Raw genomic sequence first — 16,860 nt, forward strand, 5'->3', positions numbered from 1 at the left:
CTAGAGTGGCTGCTGCTGCTGTTGCCTCGGGGGGTACATGACCTTAGTGGCAATAATTATTTATAGATATCTTTTACCAACTACCTGCAAATTCGCCGAATGCAAATACTAGAATACTGGCCAGCTTCTCAGTTAATCCATCCATGCTGACCAAGCTTGTGTGAGTTGGGTCTATTATAAAAAATATCCAATTTTATATAAATTCTTCTATCGAAATTCTTAACGCAACCACACCAGAAAAAATATTCGCATGAAAAATATCTGCCTGGCTCATTGATGGTACGAATTCTTGCTTTTTTGGCGGTAATAATGTATTACCACCGCGATAGCAACTCTTCCAAAGGCAACTAAGGGACGTTTGAATTTCTCTGTACGTGGGGATGCCATGCTGAAATGGAACGAACGCCTAACGGTATTGAGCGATGTCGCGTGCAAAGCTTATATCAGAGAGTGCGCAGCAGCTGCTCTAGTCTTCCTTTTTTTATTATGGACTTAATACATGTTTCACAGTAACACAAGCGTGGCGCTCCAATAACGGGTCCCTAGCCTTGACGCAGCTGTTGAGAACATCGGCCACATTACGGTCGCTTCATCAACGCACCAGTGCAGCAGCGAGGAAACACCCTAAGCAGGAGCGAGGGACGATGCTTCTTCCTAAGGTACGCCGCACACTTGTTCATTGGTTGTGGTTGTGTTGCGACCAAACAAAGGCAAAACTAAACTGCTGGCACGATCAGGCACTAAAGAAAATAAACATGGCTGATCCCTCCTTCATAGGAATCGGCATAACACGAGAGTGAAATGTGCCTTCACGAAAGTAGTGGTCATTGTCTAGTGATTTATGAAAGCTTGTAGAATATTTATTGGTGTTTGGCATCTACAGCGCCGTTTGACGTTGATACACCCACTTTGACCCCTAGTGGCACATCTCTATCGCGACGACTAACGCCCATGATCACGCTTTAATCGTTTGGGTAGTTGAAGGTTTTAAAATATACCTGGACACAGCACATCGTGAATCCCGCGCAAAGGTGACACCAAGTAGTAGTAGTAGTAATAGACTTTTATTCAGCCAAATTCATAGGCCGAGCATTTCGACCGCCTGCGCGATCAGTCGACGCTGTTCTTCTTCCCTTTCTGCGCCAATCCAGTCGAGTCAGGTGATGATGGAAAGGAAAGGGGGAGGATAAGAGCTGGATTGCTGAGCAGTTGGGCAGTAGAAAAGGCAGTGTGGCAGGTCTGCATATGTAGATGGGCAATTGGGACAGCAGGGGTCCGATCTATATTTATAAAGAAAAAGGCGAGAGGGGGTGATCAGGCAATTCATTTGGATGTGCCGTGGAATTCGAGCCTCTAGTAGAGTGAGCGATGGATGAGGAGGAGGGCAAGGACGCTTGTCGAGTCGGAGCTGTAGGTATACCTCCTTGATAGTATGGCGCAGGTAGATCTTCCCATCGTTCTTGACGGAGCTCCCACTGTCTTCCGAAGGTGTGGGCCAGGGAATGAACGGTGCCCGATGCAATATATTGCAACCAGGTGTCATTTTCCGTAACAATATCACGGGCGAGCCGGTGAGCCAGCTCATTGCCGTCAATCCCCGAGTGCCCAGGAACCCAGCGTAGAATAATAGGGTAAGGTTGCAGTGCATAGACAGCTCGCTCAACCTCCTGTTGGAGGTATGGGGGTAATGTGCGGTTCTGTATGTTACGGATGGCGGCGTAAGAGTCAGAGTATATCGTGTACTCGGGAAGTGAGGGGAGGGCAGAAAATGATTGTAAGGCATGGACAATGGAAAGGAGCTCGAGCGAAAGTACATCGGGTGGGTGCAGGTATGGCCCGCTGGTGTGTGTTACAGGTGTCGAAAGGTGTGGATGGTAGATAGCGTAGCCGCATGAACCCCGAGGAGCCACGAACGAGGCATCCGTATAGGCGACTCCCTGTGTAGAAAAAGGAGGGGAATGATGCTACGCTGCCGCGTGACGACGGCCGGCGTGCAGAACGGGGGACATGTTGGACGGGAGAGGAAGGATACGAAGGTTGGGAGCAGGGGTGCACGCGGGATGAGGCAAGGTGGCAATGGGAACTGGAATGTGAGGGATACCCGCTTGGGCCAATAGCCATTGACCCTGACGGGTAAGAGAAAGACGCGCAATCTGAGAATCGTGGTGGAGAGAAAGAAGAGAACGTAGTGGATGGAAGAGGCCAGTGGCAAAGAGCTTAGTGGTAGAGGTAGTGATAGGGAGGTTGAGAGCTGCCTTGTAGAGGCCTAACAGAGCTCTTTCGAGAGTGTTTGGGTAAATTGTTGTGTTGTGTTGGGTTTGGGTAAATTGAACGTAAGGTATAAAATACAGGAACTTGTTGAGGGCGAGCGCATGGGCAACACGGCACGCGTGAGCCTCGTGGAGACCCGACTGTCGAGTGACATGTCGCAGGAGGTGAGTTACCGAGTGGCAGGTCCTGACAGCGTGATGGAGGGCCTGCGCGTTCTTGGCCGCATGCAAAGGGAAGCCAAGAACTTTGCATTGTTGAACGGTAGGATTGGCAGAGCCAGAAAGATGCAGGGAGATGAGATCATTGTGGAAGCGCTGGTAAGCGGAGCGATTGAGCAAAAGCAGCTCAGATTTCTCTGGAGCAGGAGACAGGCCAGTAGTGGAAAGAAAGGAAGCGATAAGATCTAGGCCATGCTGTAAAGTATCCTGCACTTGTCCGGGAGATCCAGACGTACACCAGAGAGTGATGTAGTCGGCATAAAAAATATGATGGAGGTCAACAATTTCGGATAGTTGGGAGGCAAGAGGGGCCATAGCCATATTGAATAGGGTAGGAGATAGTACGGCACCTTCAGGAGTGCCGCGGGTGAGGAAGTGCGGGCTGGACAGATGAGTATCGACTCTAAAGCGAGCTACTCGATTAGAAAGGAAGGACCGAATGTAAGAATACATGCGGGAACCACATGAAAGGGAGGAGAGCTGAGCCAATATGTGGTCGTGGCAAACACCATCGAATGCCTTACGGACATCAACGGTTACAAGAGCATGAATCTGATTGCGAGAAGGTGAGAGAAATGTCTGCTGGAGGACGAGGAACATGTCCTGCGCACAGACGATTACCAAGAAGCGACAGACGACACCAAGAAGCACATAATAAACACTGGTAATCTATATGCACTTCTTCAAAGCGTCGTGAATTAAGGAGTGAAACGGAACGGTGTGCGCTCCAGAGTAACAAGGTAACCTGCTAGTGATGCAGAACTATCGGTAAATTGACTATCGCTAGCTTCGACAATTTTACTGTCGATAGTGTCAACAAACTATCGATAGTGAAATCGGTAGTACCATCGGTAATATTACTAGCGATATTACTGCCACGCATTTTAATTACTTTGTTTTGATGTATTCAGGTTTCACCCACAAAGACTGTTAGCAACGTTTGACGCAGACCGCGCCACATTTTTTGAGAGGCTTCGTAATTGTTTGAGACCATTCTCTTAAACTTACGCGCCGGACGCGAATAGTCAAGTTCGTTCGAGAGCTTACGCGAGCACCTGCGATAACAGTGGAAGGTTCGATGAGTGATGCATAAAAGACGACGTGTTTCACCGATTATCAGATTATTCGACTGCAGACGACTGCTCTCGCCACTATCAGTGTGCAGCGTGTATAGCTTGTATATTGAGTTTTGATTTTCTGGGCACAAGTTCGCCGAAATAAAGAGCTGCGTATTTGCCAGTCTTGCTGCAGCATTCACCGTCAAAACAACGTGAGAATAGTATCGATAGTGGTGTGAAAAACGATGCTGTTGCTGGCTGGCCATATTCTCAAAATATTTGCGGAAGCCTACTATCAGCATCGCTTAATTGATGAGCAATTTTTGGTGAGAGAAATAAATTATTTCCGCAGTGAAAATGGCGGACTATGTCCATCAATATATTTATCTTCAAAAACAACCAGTTACACCTTACAATTACCAAATTTAGTTATCGATCATCTTTTTTATTTTGAAACCATAAAATGAATTATAAATTTGAAGCCGCGTGGTTACACCACATGTAATGGCTTCCGTTCCGTTACAGCTTAATAGTTTGACTTTATGATAATGTGTCAGGAAAGCACTCTGGGGAAGAACGCAAACATGTGAACTTTCTTGCCCTGCAGCCTGCTCCTCCGGGTCCGCTACGTACTAACACGCGCGCGGCGTACCAAATTTATGCTGCAAAGCTGTTGATTTTATTAAATGCGGAGCATTTCTTACTCGCACCTGCGGCGTCGGCCGCCGTCCACACCCACACTGCGCATGCTTGGCTCGTCTCGTGCCGACAGCAAGCCTCTCCTCTCCCTCCCTCGCATGCTAGGCTCGTCTCGTGCCGGCAGCAGGCCTCTCCTCTCCCTCCCTCCCTCCTCTCGGTCGAACGCGGGCGGTGTGTATATAAACGGCGGAGCGCGCGTTCGGAATTCAGTCAAGGGCGTCTTTACTTGGCTTTCGCTTGATTTGACGCTTTGCTTGACTCGAGTAGATGCGATGGAAGCAACAGTACCTTCAATCAGCGTCTTACCACACGTTCAAGGCAACGTTACTCCACCCTCACCGTCGTCGGGGTCAACAACAGCAAGCAACGCAGAAGACAAGGCTGCGAAGAGACGAGCATACGACGCTGAACGCAAGCGTTTGAAGCGAGCTGCGGGCCCGGAACTTCGTGCACGAGAAGCTGCGGCGAGACGGCAACAACGGGCTGCGGGCCCTTCACTTGGGGAACGAGAAGCAGCTGCGAAACGGCAACGACGGGCTGTAGATCCTGAACGTCGTGCTCGAGAAGCAGCAACCGTTCGTGAACGTCGAGCAGCGGATCCATCACTCGGGCAGCGCGATGCTTCTGCAAAACCCAATTACGCAACATTCACGCTATACCCCCACTATTTTTTCATCGATAGTACCGCCGAACTTGCTATCTATAGAGCAATCGATAGTATTTTCACCATCGATAATTCTATAGTGACTCAGCTATCGATAGTATCGATAGAACAATCATAGTTCTGCATTACTAAAACCTACGCCTGTGCTCATGCATACCACACTGCGCTTCAGCCACACGGGTGGCAGAGGTTCGTAGCTCAATCCGCGACCGCACGCACGCGTTCCACGTCCCGCTGGCCTCTGTCTCGCTCCACCGAGGCACGACTATAGTGTACCCCGCAGGGGCGTCTGCGCAAGCAGGCGTTTGGTGTGTAGCGACACCACGGACCCGAGCTAACGGGGGGGGGTTCACCCCCTCCCACGCCTAGCCGTGCGTGGCATTGCCGTGTCCGGGGAAAAGGGGATCCTGGGGGTTGAGCCGACGCCGGGTGATTGGACCTTTAAGGCCCCCCGGCTGAGGCAACACACCCCTTTGGCCCCGGCTTCGCGTAGACGGCACCCCTGGGCTGACCCACCCAGGGGAAATCGGCAGTCGCCTCTTCCTATCTCTCTCTCTCCCATGTCTTCGTCTATCTCTCTCACTTTTAGCCTTTCCTGTCTCCTCCTCACTTCTTTTTACTTCCGTTCTTCATGGCGGCAAGGGTTAACCTTGTGTAGTTGCCCAACCTTGGGTAGTTATATTTGGTTATAGCGGCGATGTATCGCTGGCGACTCCAAGTGTTTTACCTTGTAGCGTCCCCTTGTTGGGCTCGGTGGTGGGTGGCCACCATCGCCGCCGAACATCTAACGCTCCACATGGCAAAATATTTCCCCCCTTCCAACGATCGGTCCTTGAAAAGGAACCGCACCGATGAAAGCTCCAAAAGAACCCGAACTGATTGTGACCACTTTCCCCGCTTCCTGATCATACACTCTCTTGCAGATAAGGACTCGGTTGCGGCACTGTCTGTTTTCTGTTTTCCTGATCGCGAGAACCCTGGAAAACTTGGTAGGCAAAAAGTATGGCGCTAAGAAACTCTCATCTGGTGATCTTGTTGAAGTGACCCAGAAAGAGCACTCAGAAACCCTCCTGAAACAGAAGCAGTTTGCTCACTTAAATGTGTCCATCACCCCTCACCGCAGCCTGAACTCTGTCCTCTGTCCAAGGCGTCATTTCACAACGTGACCTAATGCGAGAGACCGAAACTGACCTCCTCGAAGGCTTCCGAGAGCAAGGTGTAGTCGCCATCCGTCGGATCACCATCAGGCGGAATGGTGAAGAGGTGGTGACGCCCCACATCATCTTGACGTTTAATCGCTCCACCCTGCCCGAATCAGTGAAAGCGGCGTTCATTCACTGTAAAGTCCGCCCCTATATACTGAACCCTAGAAGGTGCTTCAAGTGCCAAAAGTATGCACACGGTTCTAACACATGTCGTGGAAAACTCACATGCGGGAAGTGTGGTGCCCACGAGCACCCTACCGAGAACTGTACAACTACACATGCTGACCCCGCAGGGGCGTCTGCGCAAGCAGGCGTTTGGTGTGTAGCGACACCACGGACCCGAGCTAACGGGGGGGTTTCGACCCCTTCCCACGTCTCGCCGTGCGTGGCTTTGCCGTGTCCGGGGAAAAGGGGAACCTGGGGGTTGAGCCGACGCCGGGTGATTGGACCTTTAAGGCCCCCCGGCAGAGGCAACACACCCCTTTGGCCCCGGCTTCACGTAGACGGCACCCCTGGGCTGACCCACCCAGGGGAAATCGGCAGTCGCCTTTTCCTGTCTCTCTCTGCCCTCTTCTTCGTCTTTCTCTGCCACATTTATTCTTTCCTGTCTACTTCTCTTTTCTGGTTACTTCTGATTCTTCCTGGCGGCGAGGGTTAACCCTGTGTGGTCCTCCAACCTTGGGTTACCATATTCGGTTGTAGTAATATGTACAGCTGGCAGGGCAGGGCGTGCTACACCACAGCCTCTGTCGTGTCCCCTCGTTGGGCTCGATGGTGGGTGGCTGGCATTGTTACCGAACATACAACTCATTCATGGGCTCACCTAGCACTTTCTCAGCAGATCGTCCCCATAAAAGGGGGCGCAACGATGCAACCGTTCACTTCCTTTCGAAGAAAGAAGACTCCTTTCCAAAGTACCATGTCATACACTGCGAAAGCACAGAGAAGAAAGCGCGAAACATTTCACCGTTTCTTGTTTCGAAGTGCCTCACTGACACCATCGGAAGTGGCTACAAGGCCACCAAGATGGCAAGTGGGGACCTTCTAGTCGAGGTAAAAGACAAGTCGCTATTCCAAAAACTGACAAAACTTGTAGCGTTTGGGGACAAACCCATCACCGTCACCGCCCACAGAACCATGAACACAGTGAAAGGTGTCGTCTCGGACGACGACCTAATGGATCTCACCGACAGTGACCTCTTGGCGGGCTGGAAAGACGAGAATGTCATACAAGTACAGCGCATCAAAATCCGAAGAGAAAACAAAGAAACTCCTACCAAGCACATAATAGTCACCTTCGGCTCTTGCACACTACCAGAAGAAATAGTAACCGGCTATCTCAAACTCCCTGTCAGACCCTACATTCCGAATCCACGGCGCTGCTTCAAGTGCCAAAGATTCGGACATGCTTCACAGAGTTGCCGTGGGCAACTTACCTGTGCACGATGTGGTACCACGGGACACTCCACAGACGATGACTGCAAAGCCGAATTCCACTGCGCTAACTGCGATGGGGAACACCCGGCGTATTCCCGATCATGCACAGCATGGAAAAAAGAAAAAGAAATTATCACTATTAAAGTCAAACACAACATCAGTTTCCGAGAAGCTAGGCATCGTGTCTCTTCCTACTTCCCAAGGAAATCTTTTGCCGAAGTGGTGCAACAGGGGGCAGCACCGCGACGGCATCAGGCGGCCGCCCAAGGTACGTGCAGCGTGCGGGAGCGACCGTCACTCGCCCCCAGGGCGGGAGCAGCCAAGGCTGCCCTGGCCCCACTCAACACGGCCCCGCTAGAGGCCTCGACATGCACTGGCATGAGCCAGTGCAGAGAGCAGACGGTGGGGGCCTCGTCGACCTCGGCTACAGTTGCGCCGAAGGCTTCGTCCTCTGAGACGAAGCCCAGAAGGCGCACGGATCGCTCGTTAGAGCGACTGTCCGACGCCTCCTCGGAGGCAATGGACACCACCGCAAGCCAGTCGCTACAGGCAATGTCTAAGGAGCGGCGAGCCTCGCTCGACCGCTCCAAAAAAGAGAAAACCCTAATTACAGGGCCTCAAAAAGGCCCTGTAAAATAAACGAATTTGCTTCTCCATAACCTCAAAGGTTATGGTTCCTTTCGTTACAACCAGAATATCTTCAGACATGTCACCTCAAGCTTCCGCATCTTTCATTCGCTTCTAACTTCCTTTTTTGTCAACTCTTATTTTCAAGATGGCTTTTATTATGCATTGGAATTGTAGGGGACTCCTCCATAACATAGGTGACGTAAAAGATTTGCTAAATAGATTTTCTCCAATGGCCATGTGTTTGCAGGAGACGAACCTGGGAGAAAAACACACAAACTTTCTTAAAACTTTCACTGTAGTGCGGCGCGACCGCGTTCACGCTAGCCGGTTGTCTGGCGGTGTGGCAGTCATTGTCAAAAGTGGTATTGCAGCACGAGAGGTCACAGTCAACAGTCACATTGAGGTCGTGGCTGTCACTATTTTAGCTCACAAAACTGTCACCATATGTTCCGTTTACATTCCTCCACATACGCATTTTACTGTTAAGGATTTAGAGCACATTCTAGACCAACTGCCTGAACCATTTGTTATAGCAGGGGATTTTAATTCGCACGGAACGCTCTGGGGAAGCAGTGCAACCGACATCAGAGGACAAATCCTCGAAGATTTTATCCTCAGCAATGACATATGTCTTTTAAATACTGGTAGCGTCACCTACTGCTCCCCAAGCACAGGAGCTACGAGTTGCTTGGATATAGCACTGTGCTCGCCGTCTTTATTTTGTGACTGTAAATGGAGCGTAATCGATAATGTTTACGGCAGTGACCACATGCCCGCTATCATAAAATTAACGCAAACTCTCCCTACTACCACATCTAGACCACCTCGGTGGAAACTACATCTGGCAGACTGGGCACTATTCACAGAAAAAGCAGCCCTAGAAATAGAGGTGCTTCACGGGTTAAGCATAGATGAGATGAATGAGACAATCACCACCTGCATACTCGCAGCAGCCGAACAAACTATCCCACAATCCTCCGGCGTCTTAAATAAAAAACTTAAACCCTGGTGGACAAAGGAGTGCACACAGGCTAAGAAAGTGCAAAACAAAGCCTGGGGTACTTTTCGTAGATACCCTACACAAGACAACCTCCTATCATTTAAAAAGGCAAGGGCAAAGGCCAGATTTATCCGCAGGCAGGCTGAAAAAGTATCCTGGAAAAAATACGTCTCATCTATAAACAGCTCCATCACATCTAAAAGAATGTGGGATGAGGTGCACAAGTTTAACGGCAACTATAGTTCATATACCATCCCCATTCTGTCAACTCCGAGCATCCAGACAACTTTAGAAGAACAGGCAGACCTATTGGCGCAGCACTTTTGCACTATTTCGAGCTCAGCCAACTATTCGACAGCCTTCCTAAAACATAAACAGTCTATGGAAAAGCAAAAACTTCCCACAACAGGTTTTAAGGACAAATCATACAACGCCCCCTTAACCCTTCAGGAAACGAACAGTGTACTTTCTCAGGGCAAGAAAACAGCACCTGGTCCAGACAGAATACATTACCAAATGCTCGCTCATTTGTCCCAGGAAGCGGTGAAGACACTGTTGTACTTCTTCAACGCTATCTGGGAGACTGGAAGAATGCCAAAAAATTGGAAAAAAGCTATTATCATTCCATTTCTGAAAGCTGGAAAAGATCCTACACTACCAACCAGCTACAGGCCCATAGCACTCACAAGTTGCATAGCAAAATCCTACGAGAGCATCATTAACGTTTGGCTAACATACGTCCTCGAAACCGATAGCTTATTAAATGTCCATCAGTGTGGTTACAAGAAAGGATGTTCGACTACCGACCACCTCGTCCGCCTTGAAGACATTGTAAGAGAAGCCTTTTTGTACAAGCAGCACTGCCTAGCTGTATTTTTCGATCTTGAAAAGGCATATGACACAACTTGGAAGTATGGAATCTTACGAGACCTGGCGGATCTAGGAATCCGCGGAAGGATGCTCAACTGCTTGTCCGACTTTCTATCAGACCGAACGTTTCAAGTTCGTTTAGGCTCAACGCTTTCACGTCCATTTACTCAAGAAAACGGTGTGCCTCAGGGCTGTGTCTTAAGCACAACCCTCTTTGTCGTCAAAATGAACTCTGTCAACCAGGTCATACCCTCCACTCTTATGCACTCACTTTATGTTGATGACCTCCAAATAGCATGCAGGTCAGCTAACATGGCGACGTGCGAACGGCAGACTCAAATCGCACTAAACAGGCTAATCCAATGGGCTAACAAAAACGGCTTCCGCTTTTCAGAAGAAAAGACTGTCGCCGTGGTATTCTCTCACAAACGAGGCTTGCAACCAGATCCCGTCCTTAAATTAAACGAAACATCATTGCCAGTAAAACAGGAACAAAAGTTTCTGGGGGTCGTATTCGATAAGAAGCTTAACTTTCTCTCACACATTAATAATCTGAAAGTTAAAGCCAATAAGGCCCTCAATGTCCTCAAAGTCTTGTCTCGGAAGCGCTGGGGTTCCAACCGGAAATGCCTCCTACACATCTATCGCTCGTTGATACGTAGTAAACTAGACTACGGTAGTATTATCTATGGCTCAGCAAGAGGCTCGTACCTCAAGCGCCTAGATCCTGTCCACAACAAAGGGCTACGCTTAGCAACAGGTGCCTACCGGACCTCGCCCATTCCCAGCTTGTACTGCGAAAGCAACGAACCGTCGTTGGAATACAGAAGAACGCAACTGATGTTTACATACGCCCTCAAAGTTCGTTCTTCACCAGACCATATATGTTACAACATTATCACACGCTCTGACCAACGACTACACTACATAAACAAGCCAAACGCCATTAGACCACTAGCACTTAGATTTGAAGAAAAACTTCGCGCCCTGAATGTTCCTGATGAAGCTCTCTCCGTCGCAAGAAGACCAGCCAGATTAGCTCCCTGGAGTGACTTCTCCAAATATCTTGATTTCTCACTAACACATCTTAAAAAACAACATACCCCACGTGAACATATACTGCAGGAATTCCGCACGCTACAAGAAAAGTACCACACTTACAAAGAATTTTATACTGATGGTTCGAAGACGTCTGCGTATGTTGGAAGCAGCGTGATAGGAGGAACATGCGAGCAGGTAGCAAGGCTACCACATTTTGTCTCCATCTACACCGCAGAGTGCCATGCCTTATGGATGGCAGTACGGAATATCATAAGCTCAAAACACAAGAAAGCAGTCATTTTTACAGACTCTTTAAGTGCTCTCAGAGCCTTAAATTCAATATCTCAGTATGAGCCCTTTATTGGTGATATTTTAAACATGTTATCTCATCTCACCGACCCCCGCAGGGGCGTCTGCGCAAGCAGGCGTTTGGTGCGTAGCGACACCACGGACCCGAGCTAACGGGGGGTTTCGACCCCTCCCACGCCTAGCCGTGCGTGGCTTTGCCGTGTCCGGGGAAAAGGGGATCCTGGGGGTTGAGCCGACGCCGGGTGATTGGACCTTTAAGGCCCCCCGGCAGAGGCAACACACCCCTTTGGCCCCGGCTTCACGTAGACGGCACCCCTGGGCTGACCCACCCAGGGGAAATCGGCAGTCGCCTTTTCCTATCTCTCTCTCTCTACTCACGTCTTCGTCTTTCTCTCTTATTTTTTTGATCTTTCCTGTCTACTCCTCTCTTCCTTTATTTCACTTTTCCTGGCGGCAAGGGTTAACCTTGTGTGGTTATCCAACCTAGGGTAAACCATATTTGGTTATAGTGGCCATGTACAGCTGACGTCCGCGTTTCCTTCCGTGTCTCGCTGCGTCCCCTCGTTGGGCTCGATGGTGGGCGGCTGGCATGGCTGCCGAACAACAACCTCTTCTCATGGGATCACCAAACCCTTTCTCCATTGATCGCCCCCCGAAAAGGTGGCGCACCGATGTAAGCCGAGATTCCCTCGTGGAAAAGAAAGACAACTTCCCCAAATACCACGTCATTCACTGCGAAAGCACCGAAAAGAAAGCCACCAACATCTCACCGTTCTTGGTCTCCAGATGCCTAACTGACGCCATTGGCAGTGGTTACAAAGCCACCAAAATGGCAAGCGGGGATCTATTAATCGAAGTTAAAGACAGATCACAGTGCCAGAAACTCAACAACCTAGTAGTGTTTGGGGATTGGCCCATATCCGTTACACCGCATCGAACCATGAACACAGTGAAAGGTGTAGTCTCAGACGACGACCTCGTGGATCTCACAAACGAAGAACTGCTTGATGGGTGGAAAAATGAAAATGTTTTACATGTGCAGCGTATCAAAATCAGGCGCAACGACAAGGAACTTCCTACCAGACATCTAATTCTCACATTTGGCTCGAGTACACTCCCAGAAACAGTCGCGACAGGCTATCTAAAACTACGTGTGAGAGCATATATCCCAAATCCCCGGCGCTGTTTTAAGTGCCAGAGATTTGGCCACGCGTCCCAAAGCTGCCGAGGGCAGCTCACTTGCGCAAAGTGCGCCACTACAGGACACTCAACCGATGACTGCAAGACTGAATCGGAGGCCCATTGTGCGAACTGCGATGGCGCCCACCCCGCATACTCCAGAACATGCGCAGCGTGGAAGAGAGAAAAAGAAGTCCTCACAATCAAGGTGACAGAGAATATAAGCTTCCGGGAAGCGCGACAACGTGTTTAACGAGCTTTTCCTCACAAACCATCATTTGCCGATGTAGTGCAACAGGGGGCAGCACTACAACGGCCACAGGCAGTCGCCCATGCCACGCACAGTGTGCTGGGGCGACGGCCACCCGCCCCCGCGGTAGGAGTAGCCAAGGCTGCCCCGCCTGTCCCCGTGGTGGCAGCAGTCAAGACTGCTCCACCTACCAAGCCACTGATCCAGGCGACTCCAGGGTCGTCGGGTCAAACGACCACGCCTCGCCAGGCGAGGTCGGAAAAACGAACAACCAGCTCGCACACGCGGGCGTCCAGTGTCTCAAACGAGGCAATGGACACAACTCCGGTACCCCTGGTACCGAAAGAACGGCGTAGCTCCTTGGAGCGCGCAAAGAAAACGAAAAAGCCGATAACGGGGCCCGAGGACGGTCCTGTTACTTGAGCTCCAACTTGCCACTGAAACCACAGCCACTTCTTTTCGTACACACAGCACCACTTTGCTTCCAATATGGAAACCCAAATTATACAATGGAACGTCAGAGGACTGCTGAGAAACCTCGACGATATCCAAGAAATTTTACACAAACATACACCAAAAGTGCTGTGTGTACAAGAAACACACTTAAAATCCAAATACACTAACTTTCTACGCAGTTACATTATTTTCCGAAAGGACCGGGATGATGCCATCGCGTCATCCGGTGGTGTAGCAGTGATCGTTAATCCAGGAGTAGCGTGCACACACTTACCACTCCAAACGTCCCTTGAGGCAGTGGCTGTTCGAGTGGTTCTTCTGAACAAACTCGTCACCATTTGCTCTATTTATATACCTCCGCATCACCCACTGAATAAACATGAATTCCAGTCCTTAATGGATGAACTTCCGGAACCGTATCTGGTCCTTGGGGACTTTAATGCACATAGTGGTCTATGGGGTGACTCTCGGTACGATGCTCGAGGTCGTCTAATTGAACAGTTCCTCTTCTCTTCCGGCGCATGTCTCTTGAATAAAAAAGAGCCAACATATTATAGCCTTGCCAACAATACGTACTCGTCTATAGACCTCAGCATCACATCTCCATCACTTGTACCTCTACTCAAATGGAAAGTCGTTAATAACCCTTATGGAAGCGACCACTTTCCAATAGTTCTGAGCACACCGATAGCGAATGAATGTCCTCCACAGGTTCCCAAATGGCAAATCGACAAAGCAGATTGGGAACAGTTTCATAAAATGGCTATCTTAAGTTGGACCGACATGTGTGCTTTAAGCGTGGATGAAGCTGTAGAATACTTTACTGCTTTTTTGATTGATGTAGCAAATAAGTGCATCCCACAAACATCTGGACTGCCCGGGAAAAGACGTGTGCCGTGGTGGAACACTGAGTGTAGAAATGCGCGCAAAAAGCAAAATAAAGCATGGAGGCTGCTTCGGGAATCTCCCACAGCCGAGAATCTGGACAGTTTTAAGAATATAAAGTCCCAAGGCAGGAGAACGCGCCGACAGGCAAGAAGGGAAAGTTGGCAGAAGTTTTTATCGGGCATTAATTCATATACACAGGAGGCCAAAGTCTGGAACATGGTTAGCAGGGTAGCAGGCAGACAAGCACATTCACTTCCTCTAGTAAACACACAAGGCGACAGCTTGGAAGACCAGGCGAACTTCCTAGGTTCACACTTCGAACAGGTGTCGAGCTCGTCGCACTATAGTGAAGCTTTCCAAAGATACAAAACAAGAATCGAAAAACAGAAACTAGAGCGCAAGTCTACAAAACACGAAGCATACAATGAACCTTTCTGCATTGCTGAGCTACAAGCATCGCTTAATTGCTGCAATAATTCCGCCCCAGGCTCCGACCGTGTTGTATATGAAATGTTGAAACACCTGCCATCCGAAACACAAAAAACCCTCCTTTCCCTATATAATGCTGTTTGGTTTTCCGGTGAGATCCCCTCGGCCTGGAAAGAAGCCATTATTATTCCTATTTTAAAACAGGGCAAGGACCCATCCTCCGTTGCGAGCTACAGGCCCATTGCACTGACAAGCTGCCTGTGTAAACTTTTTGAAAAGATGATAAACCGCCGACTTATACATTTCCTCGAAGCAAACAAATTACTTGACCCATACCAGTGCGGTTTTCGAGAGGGTAGATCTACCTCTGACCACCTTATCCGTATCGAGGCACAAATTCGCGACGCTTTTGTTCACAAGCAATTCTTCCTTTCGGTGTTCCTCGATATGGAAAAGGCCTACGACACCACATGGCGCTTTGGAATATTAAGAGACCTATCCCACTTAGGTGTTCGAGGAAAGATGTTGACCATAATCGAAAGCTATTTGTCCAATCGCACGTTCCGTGTTCGAGTGGGTAATGTCTTGTCCCGAATATTTGTCCAGGAAACTGGAGTGCCGCAAGGTGGTGTCCTGAGTTGCACACTGTTTATTATAAAAATGAATTCCCTACGTCTGTGTATTCCACGGAATATGTTTTATTGCACTTATGTGGACGATGTGCAGATCGGTTTTAAATCTTGCAACCTTTCAATGTGCGAGCGGCAGGTGCAACTTGGTTTGAACAAGGTAACCAAATGGGCAGACGAGAACGGGTTCAGCCTTAACCCGCAAAAAAGTACTTGCGTATTATTCTCAAGAAAGAGAGGCCTCCATCCCGATCCGGACATTGAGCTGCATGGTCAGCGGCTACCTGTGAAAACGGAGTATAAATTCCTCGGCGTAATTCTAGACACGAAACTAAACTTCATATCACACATAAAGTATATAAAGAACAAGTGCTTAAAACCATGAATATTTTAAAGGTATTGTCACGCACTACGTGGGGTAGTGACAAGAAGTGTCTGATGAATCTTTATAAAAGCCTCATACGCACGCGCCTAGATTATGGGGCGATAATATATCAGTCTGCGACACCAAGCGCGCTGAAGATGCTTGACCCTGTCCACCACTCGGGTATTCGTCTTTCTACGGGTGCTTTTCGCACCAGCCCAGTGGAAAGCCTCTACGTCGAATCGAACGAGTGGTCGCTCCACCTGCAGCGATCCTACATGTCGTTTCTATACTATCTCAAAGTGAACGCAGACAAGGAACACCCCTCACACCCTACAATAAATGATTTATCCAGTTCTGCCCTTTTCGACCACCGTCCCTCGGTGCGACAGCCCTACTCACTTCGTGTGAGGGGCTTAGCTGAGGAAACGAGTGTGCCACTTTTCGAACACTGTCTATTGGCTCCCGCTGCACAACTACCGCCGTGGCGGTGGCAGCTTATAGACTGCGATCTTTCCTTCATGGAAGTAACGAAACACGCGCCTATTGCACATATCCGTACATACTTCCTTGAACTACAACACAAATACACTTGTGCAGAATTCTTTACAGACGCCTCAAAGTCCGATACTTCTGTGTCTTACGCAGCCGTTGGGCCATCCTTTATGGATTCCGGTATTCTACACCCTGAATCAAGTATCTTCACGGCAGAAGCTTACGCGATACTTGCGGCCGTTAAACACATTCATCAATTAAAACTACAAAAGGCAGTTATTTACACAGATTCTCTAAGCGTGGTAAAAGCTTTAAAAACTCTGAAAACACACAAAAACCCCATCTTTGTCTCGCTGTATTCTCTTTTAAGCACGATCTACGCGCTTGAACAACATGTCGTAGTGTGCTGGGTGCCAGGGCACCGCGAGATTCAAGGCAACGTGTTAGCGGACCAGCTAGCAGCATCTGCTCACGAAAACAGTCACAATACATCCTTAGCTATTCCCCCATTAGACCTAAAACACTTCCTGAAAAGAAAGCTCAGAGCCTTTTGGCAGACCACATGGGATACGCATACACGAAATAAGCTACACGTTGTCAAACCGCATCTGGGTAATTGGCCGCCAGTATCGAAATCACGCCACACAGAAGTTACACTCTGCAGACTTAGGATTGGTCACACATACAGTACACACACACACCTTCTGTCCGGTGGCGAGCCACCTTTGTGTGATAGATGTGGCCAGCCACTCACTGTCCTTCACATCC

The 16,860-nt window shown here is 49.2% G+C and overlaps 1 protein-coding gene across 1 annotated transcript in view; it reads left to right on the top strand.

Moving 5' to 3' along the window:
* Positions 1–1,781: 1,781 nt before the first annotated feature.
* Positions 1,782–16,860, top strand: part of LOC119403587 (uncharacterized) — a 72,550-nt gene continuing 57,471 nt past the window's right edge. Inside the window, exons 1-4 of the mRNA XM_049418365.1 lie at positions 1,782–1,829; positions 2,352–2,588; positions 7,100–7,348; positions 7,784–8,101. Coding sequence (XP_049274322.1) covers positions 1,782–1,829; positions 2,352–2,588; positions 7,100–7,348; positions 7,784–8,101 — 852 coding nt within the window. The remainder of the gene's footprint in view (positions 1,830–2,351; positions 2,589–7,099; positions 7,349–7,783; positions 8,102–16,860) is intronic.

This window comes from Rhipicephalus sanguineus, chromosome 8, assembly GCF_013339695.2.
Source record: "Rhipicephalus sanguineus isolate Rsan-2018 chromosome 8, BIME_Rsan_1.4, whole genome shotgun sequence".
NCBI classification, from domain to species: Eukaryota; Metazoa; Arthropoda; class Arachnida; order Ixodida; family Ixodidae; genus Rhipicephalus; species Rhipicephalus sanguineus.